At 34.5% G+C, this 25,066-nt stretch overlaps 1 protein-coding gene across 5 annotated transcripts in view; it reads left to right on the top strand.

Annotated features, from left to right (window-relative positions):
- The window catches only part of LOC129235981 (fasciclin-1), an 88,097-nt gene that overhangs the window by 46,540 nt on the left and 16,491 nt on the right, over positions 1-25,066 (top strand). For all 5 annotated transcript variants that reach the window (XM_054870099.1, XM_054870097.1, XM_054870096.1 and 2 more), the window contains exons 7-11: positions 210-378; positions 454-614; positions 17,939-18,090; positions 19,948-20,038; positions 23,218-23,438. In XM_054870099.1, the coding sequence (XP_054726074.1) occupies positions 210-378; positions 454-614; positions 17,939-18,090; positions 19,948-20,038; positions 23,218-23,438 (794 nt within the window). The remainder of the gene's footprint in view (positions 1-209; positions 379-453; positions 615-17,938; positions 18,091-19,947; positions 20,039-23,217; positions 23,439-25,066) is intronic.

Raw genomic sequence — 25,066 nt, 5'->3', positions numbered from 1 at the left:
AATATAGAAATAGTTTTTAGTTTATTCAAATTCATTAAATATATCGGAATAAGAATTATGTAACTTGGACCAATTTCATAATTATGTGCACATATACACATTTATATATATATATATGTCAATCACAAATGTACAAACATAGAAAAGTGTTATTTAATAGCTGCATTTATTGCAACCACTAATCAATAAATGTCACTTAATTGTCACAGCAAACCACACGCAGCAGTCTGGTGGACAACAAAGTCATCGACGGACACGTCATACCGAACAATGTAATATTTACGGCGGCCGCGCAAATTGAAGTGCCACAAACCACAGCCGCATTTGAGGACAATCTCAAAGTAACAGTTAGTTTCTTCAAACAAAAGGACGGCAAAAGTATGACAAAAAGCACTACAGTTTTAATTCGACTTTTATACTATAATCTTAATATTTATTTTTCTTTACTTTCAGTGTACGTCAAATCAAATACTATTTTAGGCGATTCGAAGCACTCCACTGGTGTTGTGCTAGCGGAAATTGTCAAGGGCAATATTCCGGTGCGTAATGGTGTGGTGCATCTGATTCATCGGCCACTAATGATAATTGATTCGACGGTGACGCAATTCCTACAGGTAGGTGTTCGATTGCAAACACATACACATTGAATGAGAGGATGTAGAAAAGGCGTGTATGTGTACGTGTATGTGTGTGCGTGCGAGTGTGAAAGATGTATCTAATAAACACTCACTTTACAAACAAAAAAACCATAAAAATTTAGTACCACAACAAAATTTCTTAGGTATAATACACCTGAGCGTGTGTGTGTGTGTAGATACATACATACATACATTCGACATGTTAGTAAGTGACATAACACGCCTCACAACATTAGAATATCTGGTCCTCTGTAAAGCTATTGAAATATATTTTAACGGACGAAATCAAACACACAAACAAGCGCAGTAATCAACCGTTAGGATTTAAAATTGAGGTTGTGATATTCAACACTGTAGTGTGTTTTATGACATAGATGCTCGACTGCAAATAAATGTATTTGCAGAGGTCATCTATTAGAGAGTTAGAAGGAGAATTTTTGTAAACTCCCAATAGTTTAAATTAACTTTACGCATACGACCGCTGCTTACTGCGCTTCGCTTTGTACAAAAACTGATTTATACACATATTGACAGTCAAAACTCGATAGCTTAAACTGCTACCTGTGTCATCAAGAATAAGAAGCATGAAAATGAACAAAGGAAAATCACAAATTGAATATTGGTACAAATTTAATATATTAGGATAAACTGAGTATTGGCCCAATTATTGATTTATGAAACAAAAATTTATCAGATGGTTCGATCAGGTTAGAGCTATCGAGTTTCGTCTGCGTTTCTATTAATTTGCCGCACTTATGCTTTGCTATAAAAATTTACGCTTCCAATATTAAGTTTTTATTATTTTTTATTTAATTTGCTCGTGTAGTGCCACGTAAAAACAGTGAATATTTAAAGTACTAAATACAGTAGATTATAAGAATTAAAAAATAACATAAAATAAAGTAAATATAATAAATAAAAATTAATTATTAATACATATGTATGTACGGTATCGGGATTACTACAGGAAAATCATAGATAAAAGTGCTTTAGAACATTCCAAATTTTATCGAATATTAAGAACAATTTATATATTTTGGCTTAAAATTTGTATGTAAGGGTTCTCTATTTACCTATGGGCTTTAAAATTGTGAAAATGATTTTAGAAGAGCTCAACAAATCGTGACAATATTTTTATTCTATCGCGTGCTAGCGAAACCCTAAATCAAGTCAATCACTCCTTTCGTCGGTCTGCTTCATTGGTCTTTCTAAATCAGACTTAGTGCTTGTTCAGAGACGTCTGTACCAAAGCCTAGGATGGATTTGCTTTCTCGAACACTTCGAAGATAGTTTACAATTTTACCATACGCTTTGTTTTCTTGAACAGTGTTTGCCCCTCTACATACACTAAGTAAGCTGTTTCTTTTTAGTTTTCGAATGCATTAGGCTTGAAGCAGTTGTAATTCTGAAATAAGAAGTAATTCCATTAAATTTCATTCCATTCCATGATTTTTGAAACATGAGTTCAAAGATTTTAGATTTAGGGTGAGCCATCAGTTGAATAAATTCTAAAATGCTACAAAAATATTATTCAATATTTTTCAATGAAATAGTTACCCAGCTGACCCCGAAGTAACCTGTTTCTTCAACCATATTTGCACCACATTTCCAATGGTCTAGGCTATTATTTAAGCAATATTGTGCTTAAGTATTTGAATCCCCATCTTCTGAATGGTTTACAGGACTTCAGCTAAAGGAATAATATTGACATATCGCAACTCTGTGAAGGTCAATTGATTTAACCAACTAAGAACGTTATAGCTCGAAAAATCTAAAATCGATATCGTTATGAATTTTTTACACAGTATAAAAGAAGAGTTAGTTGGTGGTTATTTCTGCATGCTTACATATGTATATACAAAACAAGCAAAACAGAAGTGAAAATTGTTCACAAGAAATCCTGAAGTTTTAAAAGATTCCATCAACTTATTATTCACTTAAGCAGCCCAGCTCGAAAAAATAGTATCTATAATATTATATTATATTATATATTTAAAAATTTCAAATAGAGAAATAATAGAATGATAGATTATAAGGTTTGACCATCTGAAGCAAAATTGTGAGAGCAAATTCGTTTGCTACGTCATGGGGGACTCGGCATTGGAATTTTGCCCCCTCTTTTCACACATATTCTTACGCTCTTCCAATCAGTCTTTCAGACAATGGACGACTAGATGCGAAATTATTTTTCTCGTGCGAGAGCTGTCAAACTATATTAAATATTAAATAATATTAAACATAATTAACAAAACTGGAAATGCAAAAAAATGGAGTGCTACAGAAGTTGAGGGAATGAAAATAAGGTTTACATACACATATGTTACAATATACATATGTATGTACCCAAGCAATGTAGGCAAAAATTATTATATAATATATTATTTAGATACATTAATTATGTGTAATTATTGTTAAATGTTTATTAATTAATTGTGTATACAATTTTCCCCCCGTCTCTTATTTCAATATAAATTTCTGCGAAATGTGCCTACCTTCACATTAACGTAAAACGAATTTTCTCGTCAATTATTTTTGTAACCTTATTTCTGGCTGCTTGGCTTTTCGTCTATCAGCTGTTCATTTGCCCAAGAGTTGGGCAGTGCTGCCAAGTCCTCAAACGAGTTGCTCAGCGCGCTCTGACACAAAATGAGCGAGTTTTGCATCTAGTCGTCTATGGTTCAGATGAAAATGAAATAATATGAGCGCTGACTATGCTGATTTTTTCTTATATCCCTAACACAATCTCATTTTTGTCGCAAAAAAACCGCTGTCGCATCCTCTGTTACGTCCACAAATCAGCTGATTCCTCCAAAATCCTGAGATCGGTTAATGACCTAATGTTGACCACATCTTCTGAATTCTGTCCACCATGCTAATAGGCTATTTTATTATTTCTACTTGCTTACCAAGTGATTTATAGTAGAATAAAAATAAATTTTTTACGCACATACGTAACACTGAAATATGTACCTAGTTTTCCCTAATTGTCTAATCGAAACTAAACAAAAAATTATGATTTTTTTAATAATCATATACGTACACTATATATATTAAAATATCTTAACTTCTAAGAAAATGTATCAACCTATAATACTTGAGTATAATCACTGATAAGTAGTTTAGGTCAAATGAGATGTTCACCGTAGCCCAACACGTTCGTTGACAGTAAATATAATATTTTAGTGAAGTCAAGGCGCATTAAGCAGGTAGCAGCAGTAGAGTTGCAACTTTGATTTTTTTACATATTTATTTGATCGCTAAATTGGCAAACTTTGTTTAAGGAACTCTGAACTGTTAATATTTGGGTTTACAGGGACCAAAAGCAAAAACAAAATACTGCTCTTTTTGTTCTTGCTCTCCAGCTGCTGCCAGTTTGATATGCCTTGAATGAGGTGCAGAAAGGGCAGTCGATTTTTTCCGTTAATTAGTTGGAATTGCGGTAATCTGTTAAGGCACTTTTCGTAAGAGTGTTCCCAGTATCGTATAATTGCGCTTAATATAATGCATGCTATAACATACATAGAAAAGCAGATAAGTTTTCTCAATCAGCTAAATGTTACTCGAATAGCATTCAATTAAAAATAATATATGAAATGATATTATATTTAAATATATTTTTAACACTGAATTGAGCTCAAGGCCGAAATTTAAATAGGACATACAATTTTATATTGTTTTATTTATTTGGTCGGTGGAAATTCAAACACTTGACCAATATTTGCCAACATATGAAAAATTAAAGAAATAGGTATACAATTTTATAAAATAAATATAAAGACATGCAATAGTCCGTCTTAAATAAACTCGAATAAAATTAAATATGCTAGCTGAATCAGTCATTACAATGAAATATTTACGTAAAATTCTATAAATTTATGATTGTAATAAGTGAAATAAGTGGTAAATAGCTTTGAAACTTTAATATTATAGAATTCACGTAAATTTTCATTAAAATTAAAGTAAAGGCTATCCACTTTTGCACCTAACGGTAATGCTTACTGTACGCGACCGTGTTAATTAAGAGTAAAGTGAGCTGGAAAATGATCTTTGTAGAGTCAGTTTCTTAACTTCCTGCTAAACTGTCAATTCGCGTACCTGATAGGTTCTGACTATTTGTGGTAATTGTCACAGACTACATATAAACTTTTGGCGTTCCAAGCAAAGTAGTGGAAATTGAGAGCAAATTGAGATTTCATTTTGAGGGGAAGCGTATTGTTTCTGTTGGATAAGTTGCTGGAAGTAGGAAAATGCGCGGAATCACACAGCTAATTGGAACTTATGCAAATCAGAAAGTTTAGTAGCACTGAAAAAAGTAAAAAATAAGAAAAAAATTTAAATATAAATAAAAACGATGAAACTATGAAGTTTTCACAAGTTTTCTGCTCATTTACTATTTTGAACATATTTCTTTCTAACAGAGATAAGATAGCCACTCTCCAGTATTTTGCTCTCTGGAGAATTGGCACTGTAAAAGTAAACGGAGGCGCTTAAAGTGACCCAATACAAAACAGACAGATCGGATTGCCCACACGATACGAATAAATTGGATATCGTGTTCTCAATAGCTCGTCAAATATATGTATGTGCATACATATGTATATTTAAAAGTAGTGAATAAATATCAGCTCTGTAGAGCGAAGAAAACAAAACAAATCAGCTGTTTAAAATCAAGAAACCCATAAATTTCGGTTGTTTTTTAATAAATTAAAAAATTAAATGTAAACGAACCATCGACGGCAACTACACTACCAAAGAAGTTGTAATTCTTTTGGACTAAGTTGAAGATCACAAGGGAATTCCGTCGCAACATATTGTATTAAAACAATAATACTAGCAATGAAAATATTATATGCATATTTGTTAATCAGCTCTGTCGTGAAATGTTAGTCGCTGCATGAACTGTCTGTTAACATTTCACTACCGTATACCCGTACATTTAACAGACATCCAATGAAACGAAAATGTGTTTAGCAGGAAGTAAAGAAAATGGAGTTTTAGACTTTAGAGATCTCTATCCGTACTAAATGTGCACTATTTATTATGGCCTTATCCTGAAATATTTATTTGTAGCCGCAGTTGAAGCTTGATAATTCGAAAAATGATTAGCAACATAAAAGATTAGAGTTTTAACGCTTTGGGATTGACAGTCATACTACTTTATGGCTGTAATAGTGCAAAAAATTCCTGGACGGATATGAATCCGAGTCGTTCTGATATACTTTGAATATCAACTTTATATACTTCCAAATATAAAACAATCAAATCAACAAAAAACAATTTCAGACCTGTAAAAAAAATCAAAAATCAGGTAAATTGGTATAAATTCGCTGGTTTAAACCTAAAATGAAGGTTCTGTTCGTCGAGCTAAGACTTTACTGATAATTTCTCTACTCAGTCCGAAGAAGCAAGTGACAGTAATGACGTGTATATGTTATGGAGAAAGTGCGCAAAACTGTAAGAGAAAAAAGTTATAAAAAATCTAAAATTTAATTAGCATAAAACTGCATACCAAAAATCTTTCTAAAAATTCCAAATAGAAACCAAGTGCTTTTGGGGATTTTTTTAATTTTTGTATAAAATTTGAAAATTGAATTCATATGATTTTTATAAGACCATTAAAAAAAAAAACGGGAACAAAGGTAGTCAAAAATGGCCAAAACTGATCAAAAATTTGTATTATGTATTTTGTTTGTCACAGGCTGTATTTCCGCACTGTTTTTTTAAATCGTTTTACGATCGATAAAGAGAATATTCAACAAAATCTTGTATAATTGTACTTGTATTATAGTATTCCATCGTGTAGGGTGAGTGCATACGAATGCAGTCAAGCTAATGAATTTAATAAGTTATTTTCGAGTTATTGTGTTTCAACCAAGCACGTTGCTTTTTTTTTTTGTTTTAGCTTTTCGAAACGTTTTATTGCCCTTTAATGCATTAAATTATTTTCCTAAAATACCTGCGCACAGGCACAGTGTACAGTTTTGGTCCGACTTGAACCGGCTCGAAAAAAAAGTAAATGAGTTGTCATCAACTTGAACTGGTTTCTCGTACGATCGAAGCGAATGCACACCGAATAAATTCTGCAATAATATTAAAAAAAAACTCGCTATACAAATCAGTTATTACTTATATATTATTTGCATTAATCGCTCTTTAAATTTCATATTTACTTTATATGTATATGTATGTATATCATCATTTGAATTTCAATGCATAACAAAAACAAACAAAACAAAAATTAGAAAAAGTTATCTGAAAACAAGAAACAAACAGAATAATTAAATAAAAAAAACCCCATAGTCTGATTTTACCTCGAACTTGAATTTGCAAATTTGCAATTTTGTAATTCGTTTTCGGTTTGATGTAAAATCAAAAGCAAAATTTTATTTTAAAATAATTTTTAAAATATAAATTTTATTTTAAAAAAATTTTGGGTGCGATGTAAGTATACAAAAATAATAAACGTTGTACTTTTGTTATGAAAAACAATTCTGAGCATCGATCACCCCACTCGTCATTAGACAGTCGTCTCATATATCAACCAATTTAACGGTCAAAATGTCACACTCGCTCCACTTTTGGTGTTATGCCTATCAGCGGTGAATTGGCTGAGAGAATTGAGAGAATTTTGTTGGAATATTTGTGATTCTTCAAAATTTCGTAAAAAATAGGGTTACGCTTGCAGAAGTGGAAGCGATAACAGTCATTATTCCCCTATTTCATAGCTCTTAAAAATATCTTTTACCAACACTCATTCACAACGCACATACACATATGCATACACCACACGCATTGAAATGCATCTTCACCTGCACAACACTTCAGCATCATATCGAATTAGAGCAGCTTAAATATAAAACAAAAACAAATATGTGAAGATTTAAACTTTGCAACCACTCACATAGATTCATATACATTCACAAGCTCCTAATCATAGGTTGTAGGAACATTGAAGGAAACTGCATGGCAGTAGCACTTGCGAATCAAGGTACTACAAGGTCAAAATGCAAGCGAAATGATTCCTGAGAGGAAAGGATGTATTCAGTGTTGTTGGAGCGCCAAAGAGGCATTACCTTATAAGAAGACCTAGAAAAGCCAGTCGTGTGTTTTGAAAGTACTGCTATCTCTGTCTCTCTCTCTCTATTTTATCCTATCTGTTTCTCTCTGTCACTTCTCTCCTTTCCTCCTTGATTATATACCACTTCCAGAGCTTTGAATACAATCGGCTTTTAGCCTGAGTTTTAGTAGTTAGTATTCGCTCGGCGCTTCTTGGCTCGCCTTTTCCAAATTAAAAAAAAATGTTCAACCCATTAGGTTGCGGCAGCTACTTTTGACCTTGGTTCTTTGCCATAATTGTGTATTAGCTTTCCGTTGGGCACCCGAGTCTGGCCAAACTGGCTTTTTCGTCTTTGGAAATGAATTTAACATATTTCTATTATTGCTAACGACTTGAGCTTCCACGTAGCTTTTTAAAAGTTAATTTTTGTATCGATTTATGGATATAACCTTTTAAAAAAGACAAAAAAGGCCAGATCCGGGTGCTCAAAAAAAGGTGTTTAACGGATGGTTAAATACGAATTCTAGCTTAGAAAGATCACACAAAATCAGAATTCAATCATACTTACGTACATATGTATATACATACATACGTACATACCTATCTACATAATTAATATTTTCACTGAAAACGCATCGCATTGGATATTTGTAGCTTTAATTGCAAAAAACTACATACATATATATAATTGGAGGAGCATTTCTTTGCTTTGTGTTCCACTTCAAAATTGAATAGTTTTTGTTCGAATTAAAATTCTCTCACCTTTTATTTAAACCACTCTCTTGAGTACCATCTGCATCAATGTTTACTCCTGACTTTTACTGTTAACACTTATTTGTATACTTTGAGTTTCCCCTTCAGTTGCCTTTAATTTTTTGCACCGCTAGTTTTCACATGCTCTGCAATTGGTTCCTGCTTCAAGCTTTCCAGACTTTGCATCTCGTTTTGCTATTAAAAAAGCGTTTTATTTAATTTTCTGATTTCCATAAATTGTGCATTACGCCCATTTCGTTATCAGACAAATAAAAACAAACAAAAAAAGCACAAAATTAATCCCATCAGCCTTGTACAAATACAAATCAAGCATTGGCATTTCATGTACTACTACATATACGATTTATTATTAGTAAATATTTAGTTTCTCATTTGTTTGATGTGATTGTTGTGATAGAGCAGAAAACGATATTGACTACTGTATTTTCTTTGTACTTTTCTCTGCCGAATGTTTTTTGTTTTGGTTTTTATTTGTGACCTTTTTCGTTTTTGTTGTATGCAACGTTCCGGAATCTCATTCAACAATTCAAACATTTTAGTCCTTTAAGGTAATTACTTCAAACAGTACTCTATGTATAAGTAAAACGCAAAGTCATCAAAATATACCTGCATATATAAAATACATAAATATTACATAAAAATACATATATAATATATACTCACATACATTTACAATACATACACAATATAATCACATGCATACAAACACTGGTGTTTAAAGTTAAAGCAACTAAGATCACTGTTGGGCCACAAAGGCTTTCGTTAAATTCGTTTATTTTATAGGATTACTTTTCTGTATATATTAAAAAACCCTATATCTGTTCGAGCTAAATGTAAAAGAACTAAATATTTTTTCGAATTATATTTCTAAAACTGCAAGTAATTTATTTTGGTAATTATTTGTTGTTATCGTTGTCACGGTACATTGAAGCGACAGCCTTCCACCGTTTGAAAAAAATGTTAGAAATATTTATTTTGACCCTTATGCACTCCGTCTCGTGCTCGTCTGTTTGTAGAATACAGCTGCCTAATTCACAGATGTCAAATAAAGATCGACGTACGACGCCATTTGCAAAAAATATAAATGTACCAACAGGGTGTACTTAATTACATACTATATATCGGATAATCTTAAGTTGAAAAACAATTTTTTTCCTCCAATATTTGAAACTTTGTTTTAATATACTTTTTATGAGGTCCGAACGCGTAAAAGGCTTAGTCAAGTAGTATTATGAACCATTAGACTATATTTTTAGTTGCTTCAGTTTTCGCCACCAGTGCATGTGACTAACTACATAAAACAAACAAATAATATCTAAAAATTAATAAATTTCACGCATGCAAATGACAAATATTGATAAACATTTGTTTTTGCTTTAAACGCCTAGAAACATAGTCATAATTTAAAATTTTAATAAAATATAGTTAACGCATTTTTAATAAAATTTCAAATGGAATTTCAAGCTTGGAAAAATGTACTATATTTTCAATTCATTCATCGATGAATTATAAAATCATCCAATTTAGCCAATACCATGGTGGAATGCTGAACTTGCATGCCAAACTTTTAGGAAAATTTTGGGAATTCTTCAGTAGGAATTCAAGTAAGGCTGTTAAGTCTGAAAACACTAGAAACAGATATTCTAAGAAAGAGACACTTCAAGAAGATAATTCATGTATCAAAATTAAGATATAAAAAAATTAAAAATAGATCGGCCAGACTTGATGCTCGTAGAATATCTGAGGGATCTTAGGCACATAGAGTTTCTTGAGACTCACAATACTCCCTTGCAAAGTCCGATTTCTAGATAAAAAGCATATTTCCGATGCAAATAGGGTAATAATTGGCTATCCGAAGTAAAATTGTGAGAGTAACCTCAATTGTCACATCATCAGGGATTCGTCCAATCAAGACTGCGTTAATTTTTTTCGTATATTACCAACACAATGCAAGTTTTTTCGTAAACAAAGCAGCTGATTCCTTCGAAGTTGCTGAGTTTCATTTAACGGTCCGATTTTGGCCGCACCTCTGCATTTTGTACATTGTGCTGCTGTGCCACGAAACACTTTCGCAACTTGGGAGAAGTCATGGGATCTGCATGACTACACTCCTAAAAGCTCGACAGCCAGCACACACTTCAACTCCTCTCTGGATATGGTGCCAACTTCTCTGCTGTTGTGCATCAAACACACTTCCATTCCTTTCTAGCTTCTATGCAGTTGTTCACTAAGCAAGGAATGATGGTGCTTGCTTGTTTGCTAAACGGCTATAACGCATCACCACCAATTTTGGATATCTTCCGATTTTCCCTTCTGTGACTGGAAAATTAAGGGATATCCCTTACTGGTGCCGCAAACGATTTCATCTGTGTCCTACTTTCCTTCATAAAAAAGAAAAACGTATTTCCCTACGCCTTTTGGGACAGTATAGAAGGTCCACTTCGAATCTCCTCTACCACTAGAAGATGCAGATAGTAGTGATGCTATGCCACTTATACCATCTAAAGATTCGAAAGTCATACATTTTCGACTTCTCTTCCAAAGCCATAATTATTATGATAGTTGTCGCTCTTCAAAATTCTGTGTCCTCCCACGTCCAGCCTCAACATGCTTAGGGTACTCCATTCACTCGGTTACTCGGTCACAGAAGACTTTCAGCAATAACGAGCTTTCACAGCTAACTGCTATATTTTGACGTCCGGAAAATCGCATTTCTACGTCTATACAAACACCAGATGGGATGGTTCAATGATTCACTTCGGAGCCATGTTTTAGTAACAGCAAGTACAAAACTTTGCCCTTGACAAGATTAAAGGCCTTAAACTGTGAATGCCTAGACCCATATTTGTATATACGAGTAGGTGTATCTATTCACGGAAGTAAAAAATAAGGGAATAGTGAACTCGTTTCTACGACAGTCGGTTCTACGTTACCGATACGACCCGGATTTATATCCGGCCAAGGGCTGTCACTCCAGCAGCATTCCCCGTATGTAAGTATGGGGAATATTTATCCTGCTACAACAACAACAACAACAACAACAACAACAGAGAAGTGGACTGATGTTGACGTGTCAACTCCAGTAAGGAGTAGATCAAATCTCATGGGTGTGCAGGTAACATTTCTCTGATTTGGGTTCTAGAACATAGGAACATAGAGTGAAATGTAGTTGCTGATGAGCTCGCCAGGAAGGGGTCGACTGAATTGGTCCCAGTGGTATCCTACCCAGACATCAGCAGCCCCTTGACTGTTGTTAAAGGGGAACTGCACAACTTAATTCTCAAAAAAAAAAAAACAAAAACACAGGGCAGATGGAGCTCCATTTCTTCATGTGCTATTTCGAAAACCCTGCTACCCCAGTATAATAGGTGGTGGACTCAGAAAGTCCTGGAGACTCCACGCCATTCAATTTCCAAACTTGTAACTGTTGTTCTTGTTAAGATAAACATCTCCCATACATACATGTGTGGGGAATGTTGCTGAAATCACAGTTCTTGGCCGGATATAAAACCGGGTCGTTCCAGTTACCGACTGTCGTGGGAACGACTGTGTTTACCGGTCATGCGGAAAAGCGAAGCAGAAGCTGAAGGAGACTGTTGAGCACTTTCCCTGTAAATGTCCAGAGTTGGCAGCTTGACGATTAAGGTCACTCAGTGCTCTTTTCTGCGACAGCTTGGGGCAGTGCGCCAATCTAAGTCCCATCAATCTTCTCCATTACATCAACAGCTCTGGCTGGTTATAGATATCTGCCTGTTGGAGGTCTCAAAATGGTATCAAAACGGCGCTTTATTGCTACTTGGAGAGTACCAGAGTGGTGCTTCCACCATTTCAGCTATATACGAACCGAAACTGATGTTGAGCTGAAGTTAAATAGAGTTTAAAGATTTTGGAGAATAGTAGAGCTTTAATTTTATCAGGACACTCATTTCGTATTCAGGAGTAGTGTGATTCAAGAGACATCGATGAAAAGTAAGGGGTGTTGCATGCATGCATTTATAAAGTAAAAAGTAAAGTTCTGTTTAGACCACTTTTGAGATACAGTTTTTTTCGCATTTACATAATTTTCACAATTTTTTTAATTTAAAAAGTAGAGTTAAAGTTTCTCTCAAATTATTCGTTGAAGCACGTAAAAAACACGCAAAATATGCATGCGAAGCTGCTTTATGCTCATTTCTTCATACATACGTACATACATGCATACATACATACAGTTAGACAACAAATACAAAATATGCATACAATCGAGAAATGTTTCTTTACGAAAACCACCGTCATAACTCCGATGCGTCTCAACCATGCACCGTTTGTTATTGGAAACATTAGAGAACTCTGCCAAAGAGAGCAGCTCTCTCTAAAAATTCATTTTCTAACAAACGCATCAAGGAGGTCCTTCACAAACCAGAAAGTGTAATATTGTTTCTATGGACCAATTTTCGAGTACTTTTACTGACGGGTAGCATTTAATGTTCTTTAGTTCAGTGCTTCTTCTGTTTCTTCTCTCCGTGAATTTTCTATCTATTGCATGTACGTATGTATGTAGTGTAGTAAAATTTTAAGATTTTGCATTAGTCAAATATGCCAAATATGCATTTTGTCTTGCTTGCTACCAACGAATATGCGCATAGTAACAAATAATTAGAAAAGGCAGAACATCAGCACACATACATACATACCTAAGCGTTGCATTTTGTGCGAAACATTTAGGGCAACAGCAACCAAGTACCCTAACACAAATACATTGCACGAAACATACTTATTTCAAAATCTTTAGAACGCCCAAAAACAATAAACAAAAATAAGAAAAAAAATTAATTGAATTTCAATTGATTGTGTATTTTATTGACGTTGTCGGCAACTCGTACGCTGATGGCATCTCTCCGTGCAACGACCTTAAACCTCTAAATGTTTCTGTCGCTGCTCTGCCTGCTCTGTCGTTTGACACAAAATCCAAAACACTACCAAAATCAAAACTCATTACCACAACAATTCGCAAACGCGTAGTTGATGAACGTAAGTATGTACGACATTTGCAAAAAACAAACAAAAATTAAAAAAAAAAATTTAATAAAAATCCATGTATTATGTATCAATAAATCGTATGCTTGAAAATGGAAACAAAATGATAAGGAGAATAAAATTTATACTTGAAGAATGTATTGAATATAGATGTAAAAAAATATTATTGTGAAAATATATAATGCAGCAACTTTATCTTAATCAACTAATATTTATAATAAACCTAATATGAACACAAATTAAAAATAAATAAAATTTAATATATTTTGGTTTTACAAAATACTTCTGATTTCTACACCAAATCACATTTTGCAAATAAACCTAATAAAACCTGAATTTGTGCCTTAAGAATGGTAAATAATATACAGATATGTTAACCAGATTATGCGCATTCATGTTTTCAAGTAGTCACATCAGAATCGGAAGTTATGTTTTTGAGTTCATGCAAGAGTTTAAATACTTAGGCGTAGTACTCAGCATAAATAAGGATAGGCAGCTAACATAACATACTTTGGCCATATCAAACTCATGAAGAAGTCTTCATTGATATCAAAGGAATATAAACTCCAGATGTACAGAACTATAATAAGATCGGTTCTCACCTATGGCTGTGAAACAAGGATCCTTAAAGTTAATGACGTGAATTTACTAATGCGGTTTAAAAGAAAAATGCTTAGAAGAATACGCCAACCTAAATCCAATCAATCTCCTAAACTATACCATATATGGCTGGCTGTAGATATCTGCCTATTGGAAGTCTTATAATGGTATCAAAACGGCGCTACTTGAGGAGTGCCAGATGGGCACTTCAACCATTTCACCTGCCTACCTTCTTTAGAAGAATATTCGGTCCTATACGATTACAAGACGTTACATTACCGTATACGGTATAACCACGAGCTCATGTTTTAAAAATCCCAAAGATTGCGGTGGTATGGACACGTTTTAAGAATGAGCTGCGAAAGAACGACAAAAAAAGTAATTATTTGAAGCAAACCCTGACGTAGAAGACGAGAAACGAAAGATAAAAATCTCACAACATAGAGTGAAAGCGGACTAGCGAAAAGAATGGAGGCGTATTATGAGGAGGGAATGATCCACCCCGGACTGTAATGCCAAGATTATGATGATTACAGCTAACGACCAGAGCTTCCAGGTAGTAGAAAAAAATTTTAAGAAAAAGATGTGGTGTAGTCGATTATAGTCAACATTTGAAGAAGCGCTTTCGAATTAGTCCTAGAACCAGGGGCAGATCTATTTTACGAGGATTACTTTTGAATATTTTGAACCCAATAATGAAAGCACAGTAAAACAATAACGAAAATGGCTTTATTGCTTTTCAAAATATTCTATTTGAATGCCAATACACATCTGCATTCGCTTAAACCACTTTTCAAAGCATTTTTGCCGCTCAGAAGGGGACACCACTGAAACGAGCTATTTAAAGCCTTCTTCTGATGTTGAAAAACGGTAATCTTGCATTTTATTTTTGATGTTCTATAGGAGCCGATGATGTTCTTATGTGCGCCGATACGTGAGAGCTCACACTGGCTTGGTGAAGAATGATTCCTCTTCGGCGGTCGATTTTCCCTAATTCTCTTGGCAAACAAATGGTTGTGTACCCCACAGAATTGACTGTTTTAAGTTTCTTTAGTGGCATAATCCGGACATGACCTGATTTTCTGAAAAAAACAGGCGACTATTTGCTTTGAGGTCCTTCTTCTGTGCGAACAACCTTGTTAGATTAAGCTCGTCTTGGGAAGAAAGTATAAGAGTGCAGTTTTGTTTCCAGTTCATATGCATAGAGCCAAGATTAGTCACCTTTTACGATGTCATAGGCGTGCTTTGAACTACCGTGGCTGAATTTGTTAACCATGTTTTACACCAATTTACGCGAATTATTTTTCGGGAAATTGTCAACATGTCTCGGTATCCAACGAGAAAACATTTTCTTGATGACCTTGATCGGATATGTCACATGACGATCTTGCGTTATCAATTGACGCGCAACAGAGTTTCTGGCAAGGCAACCGTTTTTGGACGGCCTTCACAAAATTCATCCTCCACGTTGTACCCGAGTTTCACAGTGGTTAAGTGTGATGCTTTAACAACGAAAGTCGAAGAAGGTTGGTCAAGCTACTCCTGCTTTGATAATCCACGTCGAAAATCGTAATAAATCACCTCACGAAAATTCCATGAATGTCCAGTTTTTGATCTACCGGTAATTTTTCTAAACTCGACAGAAACAGTTTCTTGAAATTTTTTCACTGAAATTTGAATTGACGGCTAATTGGACGATTTTTACCACCAAAAAAGTCATGGATTTTGCTGTTCTTAAAGATCAACAATTTACATAATAACTTTCATCGAGTAAAATTGTATGTCTGTTTACTTCACAAATGTCAAAGATGAAATAAAAAGCAGGCACCGTCTAGGAATTATTCACTACTAACATCTAGTCGTCACTCTTGAATGACCCGTTATTTCCATTTATTATTTTGTTAGTTCTTGTTATTCACCCATTTTAACTAATAATTTATTGAAGGGGGCGGAAAATTTAATCTGCGCGGTAGGTAAACATTCTTAATTTGGTCCTGCTGATAGCCGAACTAATCTAAAATAACGGGTGATTTTTTAAGAGCTATAGGAAAGTTTTTCAAAAAAACACGTAAAATTCAGAAAAATGCATGAAACTTTTATTTAAATCGATAGTACAGTCCATATAATTTAATGTTTGAAGATTATTTCATGCAAACGTTGACCGCGACTTCGCTTAAATGGTCCATCCGCTTAGTCCAATTTTGGCATACTCTTTCCAATGTTTCGGCCGGTATCTCACAAATAAATGCTTTAATGTTGTCTTCCAATGCGTTAATTGAAGCAGGCTTGTCTGAATAGACATGAGCTTTAACATAGCCCCACAAAAAATAATCTAAAGGCGTTATATCGCACGATCTGGGTACCCAATTGACAGGTCCCGAACGTGAAATAAAATGTTCACCGAACTCGCCTCCCAACAAGTCCAATGTTATGCGTGCTGTGTGGCATGTGGCACCGTCTTGCTGAAACCACATGTCATGCAAGTCAAGCTCTTGCATTTTGGGCAAAAAAAAGTTGGATATCATTTCATATCACGGTAACACTCACCATTCACAGTTACGTTACGATTCGCCACATCTTTGAAGAAGTACGGTCCAATGATACGTCCAGCCCATAAACCGCACCAAACTGTGACCTTTTCTGGATACATTGGTAGCTCTTGCAATTCTTCTGGTTGATCTTCACTCGAAAATTCTGCTTATTTACGTACCCATTGATCCAAAAATGAGCTTCATCGCTGAACAAAATTTTTCGATAAAAAAGTGGATCTTCGGCCAACTTTCCAAGAGCCCATTCACCAAAAATTCTGCTTTGCGGTAGGTCGTTCGGCTTCAATTCCTGCACCAGCTGTATTTTAAAATTCAATTCAATTTCAATTTCTTTTTATAATAAAATTCAATGATTTGCAAGCGTTGTTCGTTTGTAAGACGATTCATGGTTAAATTATAGACCAAACTGAAGATGTTTGACAGTGAAACAAAACACGAAACGTGCGTCAGCTGTTTAAACCAACTGTTTAAAAAGATAATAGCTAAAAAATCACCCGTTATATAAATCTATCACTGGTGTAGAAAACAGCAAGAATTGTTAATACTTTTAGTACTTTTTTGACTTTGAAAATTATTTTTAAGCAAAATGGCATTTACTGCAAAAGTAAAACCAAAAGCTAAAGAATTTTTTGAATTAACTGTACTTTTCTAAAAAAACTTTATTTACTACAAGCAGTAGTAATACATTTAAATATATGAAAAAATATCAGAAAAAACGAATTCATCTCATTAAACCCAATTCTCTTGACCCACAGCACGTCGACATCGTCTAACACCTGCACATTATTATATAATAACTATAACTTACAAATACAAATACATACCTTGCTTAGAACTATCCACACACATACAAATGTATAATCATTGATCAGAAATTAATATTTAGTGCAGTTATTCTCGGCATTTCATTTCGAAAAATTTCAATTTGTATTGTACTTGTTCCCCACTTTTTGAACTCTACTGTCGATATTCGTATTTAATACTCATTCACTATAATCCTGCTATAAAATGATTTATATCTTCAAATGCCTATGTATTTACTATATTACTCCTATGTATATTTATGTATAAAACATACACTTTTATTTCTCTCTATTTAATTTACAAGTATATAACCACTCATCTAAAAGTATGTATGCTTGTTAGTGTCATATCATAAAGTAGCACCCATATTCCTATGGATGTATATGTATATAGATGATAGCATAATCTAAATTTTATGCCAAAACTGCTACATATACTTATATACATACATATGCAAATGTATATATAAACATTAAATAATTTCTATTTTTTCCGCACAGGACAATGAAAATGGTGCTCTACGCAAATTTTATGACGTAATTATGGATAATGGCGGCGAGGTATTAACTGATATTAGCAACTTAGGCGAGATTACAATTCTAGCGCCTAGCAACGATGCTTGGGAGGCAAAGGATGTACAAAACCTCATAAGGTGATAATTTATACTTAGAGCTTTAAGCTAATATTCCACTGTTTTGCTCACTACTCAACGCATTGAGCAACGCCTTAGGGTGCTGAAAATTTACGTTTAAATAGCCCTACATGAAACACGATTATAAACGTCAAAATAAATTTGAATATACTGGGCTTGGGGAATAAATTCGTAGCGTTTTTACCGAAGACAATGAAAACAAAAACAATAATTATATCAATAAGTTAATCAATTATATATTCGCCGTTGCGGTTTACAACCTCTTCCCACCTCTCGACCACTTTGTTGATGCTGTTCCGGCGAAAATCGCCTGGTCTGGTGTCAAAGAAGTTGTTGAGCCAGTTTTTAAGGACCTCTTTGTTATCGAAGGTAACGCCCTTCATATGCGTTAACTAGGAGCGGAAAAGATGGTAATTGGCCGGTACAAGGTCGAGAGAACACAGCGACGACTTGTATATTATGAGGCCTGGCGTTGTCGTGAAGGAGTATGGTTTGATCATGTCGATGAGGTCTTTTCAGTCGAATAGCCTCATTCATGCGGTGTAGCTGGGCAATATACAAGTTGAATTCCAAAATAAATAAGATTGAGCTAAAATAGAAACGACAGAAGCTTTGTTCTCATAACTTCGACTTTTTTTATTCAAAATAGTCTCATCTGTCCAAGATATACTGTTTTGCGCGATCTAAAAACTTTTCGAAAGAGTATTTCAGATCTATGACCGGAATGTCCTTCAGGATGTCGGTACAAGCCTTTTGGTTTTGGATGGCCTCAACGGACGCAAACGTTTTCCTTTCATGACCAAATGCAATTTTCCGAATAGGTAGATTTCACAGGAGCCTTGGAATTGTAAAAACAAATGAGCATCGACTTAATTTTTGACTTCTTCAAGCGCGATTTTATGGGTGATGACGTCAGGGGCCTTCCATTCGACAATTTGAAGCTTCGTTTCAGTTTCACGTTGGCAGCACCACGTTTCATCATCAGTTACAATGTTTTAAAGGAAGTACTCGTCTTTTCTCGCCTCTTCAATGAAGTCTTTCGAAAGTTGATTTCTGAGCAATTTTTGGTCCTCAATTAACTTGCGCGGAATGTAACGTGTACAGACCTTTCGTAATCCAAAATGATGAGTTAAAATGCGACAAATCGATGTTTTGGAGATATTCAACTCCGATTCCATGAATTTCAATGATGATTTTGGTTCATTTTTAATAAATTCAAGAACAATTTCGATGGAGTTTTCAGAGATACTGATTTTGGGCGGCGTATGTTCATTTTCATTTATGTCCTCACAATCATCTCTGAAACGTGTCAATCACTCATGAACTCTGGCACGATATAGACAATCATCGCCATAAACTTTTTTCATCCATTCAAATGTTTCGGTAAACGTTTTACCGATTTTAAAACGAAATTCGATATTAGCTCTTTGTTCGAAACTTATATTTGTACCGATGACACAAACATACTGACATACAAACCATTTCGATTATGACACCTTCTGCACACGTGTCGCAAATGTTCCGGGCTGCTTCGGCAGCTTCTGACCTCGATGAAAAGCAAAGAAAAGGAGGTGTCGAAAACGTGGATTTTTTGCCTTATCGGTATTCCGTTTCTAAGCCTGAAAACTAATAAAGTATTAAATAATTCAAAATAACATAGTTTTGTAGGGCAGAAAGAGTTCCATCAAATGAATACTAAACCTTTGCCAAAAGCAAACATCCTGCCAAATAAAAGAAAATATAAAAACGCTATGAACTTACGGGGAACAATACAAATTAATACTATTCTATAGAAATCCCTTTACTTGCCCTTAATAATATAAAATTTGTATTCTTACGTTTTGTTTTTCTTTATAGAAATCGTGAGAGGTTACGCGACATCCTGAATATGCACATTATCAAGGATAAGTTGAATGTGGAGCGCATTCGCCAGAAGAATGCGAATATTGTAAGCGAATTCTGTACATCATAGATATACATATAAGGTGGCACAAAATTAATCATCCGATTTTGTTTTTGAATAACTTTTTTACAAAATACAAAAACAAAGATTTCGAGTGAGGGAAATCTTTATTTTGACTTTTACGCGCTCCGGTGCTTGCCTGTTTAAATGTTTACTGCAGCTGTCTATTTCACAAGTGACAAATGTGTTTGGGTCTGTTCATGTCAAAATTATCCAGTAACTTGCCAGAAACTCAATTTTCTTGAATTTGCTCTCAAAGAGAAAAATATCAAAAAAAGTACATAAACGCAAAACCAGCAACAATTTGCAACTTGAATTAGCTGATTAAATCGTTGGTTAAAAAATCAGAAAAAGTAAACATTTTTTCAGTTAAGCTACCTCGTATTGAATGAAAAAAATAAAGCAAATAAAATGCAAAATAACAAGCGTCATAGCATCATACATTATTTTGTCCACAATCATTTTTTCCATTTCATCATCGCTGTCAGATGAAGAACATTGCATTAGCAATTGCAGTTCGCCAATTTTAATTCGTGTTTGTTTTTACTTTGCGATCAGCTGTTTTTCTCACGTACAAATTTTTACAAGTAAAACTTTATCCAGAAAAACCTTGCAACTCCCTCTCAAAATAATATGTCATTTCGCTCGGTCACTTTCCTCTACTTTGCAAGTTTTTTGAATATATGAACACCAAAACTTGATAATAGGTCTATCGATAAGTTCGTGCGGTTTTACAACAGATGGCGTAACTTGATTATTATTCCATCGATCCACATTTCCAAACATTCATTGGAGAGCTACTGTCGTAAGGCACAAACGTCAGTATAAGTTTTTTATTTGAAGCGTAAACAACAATATTTTTACCACACTTGAAAATGTCGAATTTCGTGCCAAATAATGTGTTTTTGCGGGGAATTCTTCTTCATTATTTTAATATGAAGAAAAAAGCAGCCGAAAGTCATCGTATCTTGGTGGAAGTTTATGGTGAGCATGCTCTAGCTGAGCGAACGTGCCAGAAGTGGTTTGCACGCTTTAAAAGTGGTGATTTTGGCTTGGAAGACGAAGAACGCGAGGGTGCGCCGCCAAAGTTCATGGATACCGAATTGGAGGAATTGCTCGATCAAGATCCGGCTCAAACGCAAGAAGAGGTTGCAAAAACTTTGGGAGTTGATCAATCAACCATTTCCAAACGTTTAAAAGCCATGGGAATGATCCGAAAGGTAGGCCATTGGGTGCCGTATGAATTGAAGCCAAGAGACGTTGAACGCCGTTTTATGGCATGCGAACAACTGCTTCAACGGCACAAAAGAAAGGGTTTTTTGCATCGAATTGTGACTGGCGATGAAAAGTGGGTCCATTACGACAATCCAAAACGTCGGGCAACGTATGGATACCCTGGCCATGCTTCAACATCGACGTCGGCGCAGAATATTCATGGCCTGAAGGTTATGCTGTGTATCTGGTGGGACCAGCTGGGTGTTGTGTATTATGAGCTACTGAAACCGAATGAAACGATTACGGGGGATGTCTACCGACGACAATTGATGCGTTTGAGTCGAGCACTGCGAGAAAAACGGCCGCAATACGCCGATAGACACGACAAAGTTATTTTGCAACATGACAATGCTCGGCCACATGTTGCACAAGTGGTCAAAACATACTTAGAAACGCTCAAATGGGATGTCCTACCCCACCCGCCGTATAGTCCAGACCTTGCGCCATCCGATTACTATCTCTTCCGATCGATGCAACATGGCCTGGCTGACCAGCACTTCCGTAATTACGATGAAGTCAAAAAATGGATCGATTCGTGGATTGCGGCAAAACCGACCGAATTTTTCACAAAGGGAATCCGTGAATTGCCAGAAAGATGGGAAAAAGTAGTAGTAAGCGATGGACAATACTTTGAATATTAAATTTGTAACCATTTTACGTCAATAAAGTTTCAAATTTCGAAAAAAAACCGCACGAACTTAAACATAGTCCTATTAAGTTGTTACAAATTATTTGCTTTATGAATAAACCTGAACGACGTCATTTGCAAAAATTATAAACTTTCCGATAAGGTGATTAATGTTGCGCCACCTTATATAAAACTGCCCACACTGAGACATGTACATATGCACATAAAAATCCGCACTGCTAAAATATTGTCATTCTTTTCTTTATACGAGTATTTTTTATATGCTAATTTTTGAAAACTATAAAATTTTGTCTAATCAATTTTAAAAATTTTTGTTTCCTAAATTTAACAAAAATCAACACCTGACCGCAGAATGAAGGCGAGTAACACGCACAAAAATATTCTCAGAATATTTAAATGCAATCGAAAAAAAAATATTTTTAAGTACTTCTCTTCTGTTACGATCTTCAACGAACCAATAAATTCTTACCTGACTTTCTCTTCTTTTCTTATTCTTGATTGGCGCGATAAGTACTATTTGACTTCGCTAAATACTATTTGAAGTGCTGTGTGGAGAGTTAAAATCAGCATTAGAAAATTTTAACAAATTATTTTCTTCCATTAAATTCTTCTCTGTAATTTTGAAACTATCTTGTAAAATCCTAATATCCAGATTTCCTTGGCCTAAGGCTATGCAGTGGGCGGCAAGCGGCTAAGCGTCTGAGCGGGAAAGAAAGAAATAAAACTCACGAGAAAGTACTATACGACTTTGGTCGTTTAGTGATTGTGAGTTAAGCGAAAATTACGACTGATCCATGGTTCAATAATAATAATTGAATTATTATGACGGATCGATGCAGCTCAGTAATAAAATTATTTTTATTTTTCATTTAAAAACTGAGTGGCAATAAATATTGCTTATACAATATAAATATTGAATTTAATTTCGAAGGAGGATAATTAATTTAATTTATATTTTTTTAAAAGATAATTATTTTAATTTTTGAATAAAATTTGTTCTTCAACCATTGCCGCTGAAGAAAATCGCTCAGCCAACGACCACAAGCCGCTGTTAACTATTCCCGTAAAAAGTCTTGAAAAAGAAACGACAGGGAATTTATTAATATAAGTGAATTGCCTTTCCACATATACTTTTACGTTTACGTAATTTATTAATCCTACTTGTGCGGATTTTTATGCCTACCACTGAATGTTAACGCTAATCTTGAATTGTGGCTACATGGAATTTCTTTCTTTGCAGATTGCTCAGGTGCCAACCGTCAATAATCGTACATTTTTATATTTCAATGTCAACAATGAAAATGGGGAAGAAGTAATAACCGTTGAAGGAGGTGGTGTTAATGCTACAATTCTTCAGGCTGATGTGGCTCAGACTAACGGCTACGTTCACATTATTGATAAGGTCTTGGGCGTTCCTTACACCACTGTACTTGGAAAACTCGAAACTGATCCCATGATGAGGTAAAATTTTAACATAAGTAGGTATACATATGTGACCTGGTCTTTGAAAAGTTACCTTATGTGTCAAAAAATCATTTTTCACTTTTTTGTTGATTCGAATAGTGTGTGAAAGGCTCTTTAAAATGGTGAAAACCAGAAAGTCATAATTTGTTTAAAAGTTTGTTAAAAGTAAAAAAAAGAAAAGTACAAATACGAAAAAGACTGAGTTTTTGTCATGATACAAATTAGAATAACGAAGACAATAATTTGTGCAAATTAAAAACTGAACTATTCCTGGACAGTCTGAGGTGTAATGAATACGATACTGAAGTTTGTTTTCAAAAAATTTTTGTCACCGGGTCTTAGGGGGCGTCCATAAATTACGTGAGGGTTTTTTTTAATTTTCTGTACCTCCCTCCCCCCTGGTGAGATGTCGGTAGATTTTATTCAACCCCCTCCCCCATACCCCAATCTCACGTGAGATTTTTCAAAATGTGGATTTCTTATGTAAACGCGTTGGATTGTTATTGTAAAAAGAAAAAAAATTTGCTTCGTGCTTTTATTTACGACTAGTTAAGACTAGTAATCAATATTGCTGAGAGTTATAAGTGTAATTGCATTCGCGATTACTATTAATAAGTCACAAGGCCAAACTGTATCAATTTGTGGTATTGATTTAGAATACCCATGTTTTTCTCATGGCCAACTTTATGTTTCATGCTCAAGAGTTGGTAAGCCAGCGGTATTGTTCATTTATTCAACAACGCATGGAAAAACGAAGAATATTGTATACCAAAGAGCATTACAATAAAAAAAGTAATAAAGTAAATCACATCAAACGTTTTTTAATTGCTACTACTATTCAAAACTTCTTTCATTACTATTCACAGTATTTTTCGGCTTAATTTAATTAATTAATCTAGATTTTTTTAAAGACGACCAGCGGAATGGGCGGGTTTTCGCTAGTTTGGTATAAAACAAATGTGGTGGTTTGACAGTAGTAATGTATAACGTCGAAGTATGAATGAAATTATTTTCTTTCGAACGAATTAGTGAATGATCTTAATCATACTGCGATTACGCTTAAGATTAAATCTTAAGCATGTACAATTTGGATAATGGACCAAAATAGTATAATTTTTTTTTTCTTTTAATCAGAAAAAAAATTGCGTGATTTTTGCCGAGACCACCCCTCTCTCCTCCGTAAGATTAGATGAGATTTGACTCGACCCCCTCCCCCCTTAAACATCTCACGTAATTTATGGACGCCCCCTTATAGTATACGTTTTTTTTTTGACATGGAGTAGGTACAAAAGCTAACTTATTTTTTAAAACGATTTCTGCGATTTGCATTAACTTTTTCTTATTTATTTATATATAAAAAAATGTTTTTTATTGATACTGTGATCTATGCTGAAGAAAATAAGCCAAATCGGATTGAAAAATATTAACATTTAAAAAAGTTACAAGGGTTTTTAAAAGTTTAAACTTTAGCTGCTGTTTTCTCGAAAACGTGTTTTCGCACGTAAGGTACCAGGTCCCATATATTTAATACGAATAAGGTTAAATCTGACGAGCTGATCCAACTAGTGACATTGTATGTATGATTTGAGGTCACATAGAGTGGTGTGAGAAGTCTGTGAACCAGT

The sequence above is a fragment of the Anastrepha obliqua genome, chromosome 1 (assembly GCF_027943255.1).
Source record: "Anastrepha obliqua isolate idAnaObli1 chromosome 1, idAnaObli1_1.0, whole genome shotgun sequence".
In the NCBI taxonomy this organism is placed as follows: Eukaryota; Metazoa; Arthropoda; class Insecta; order Diptera; family Tephritidae; genus Anastrepha; species Anastrepha obliqua.
The sequence above is the reverse complement of the archived record's forward strand: the minus strand, read 5'-3'. Positions and strand labels throughout refer to the sequence as shown.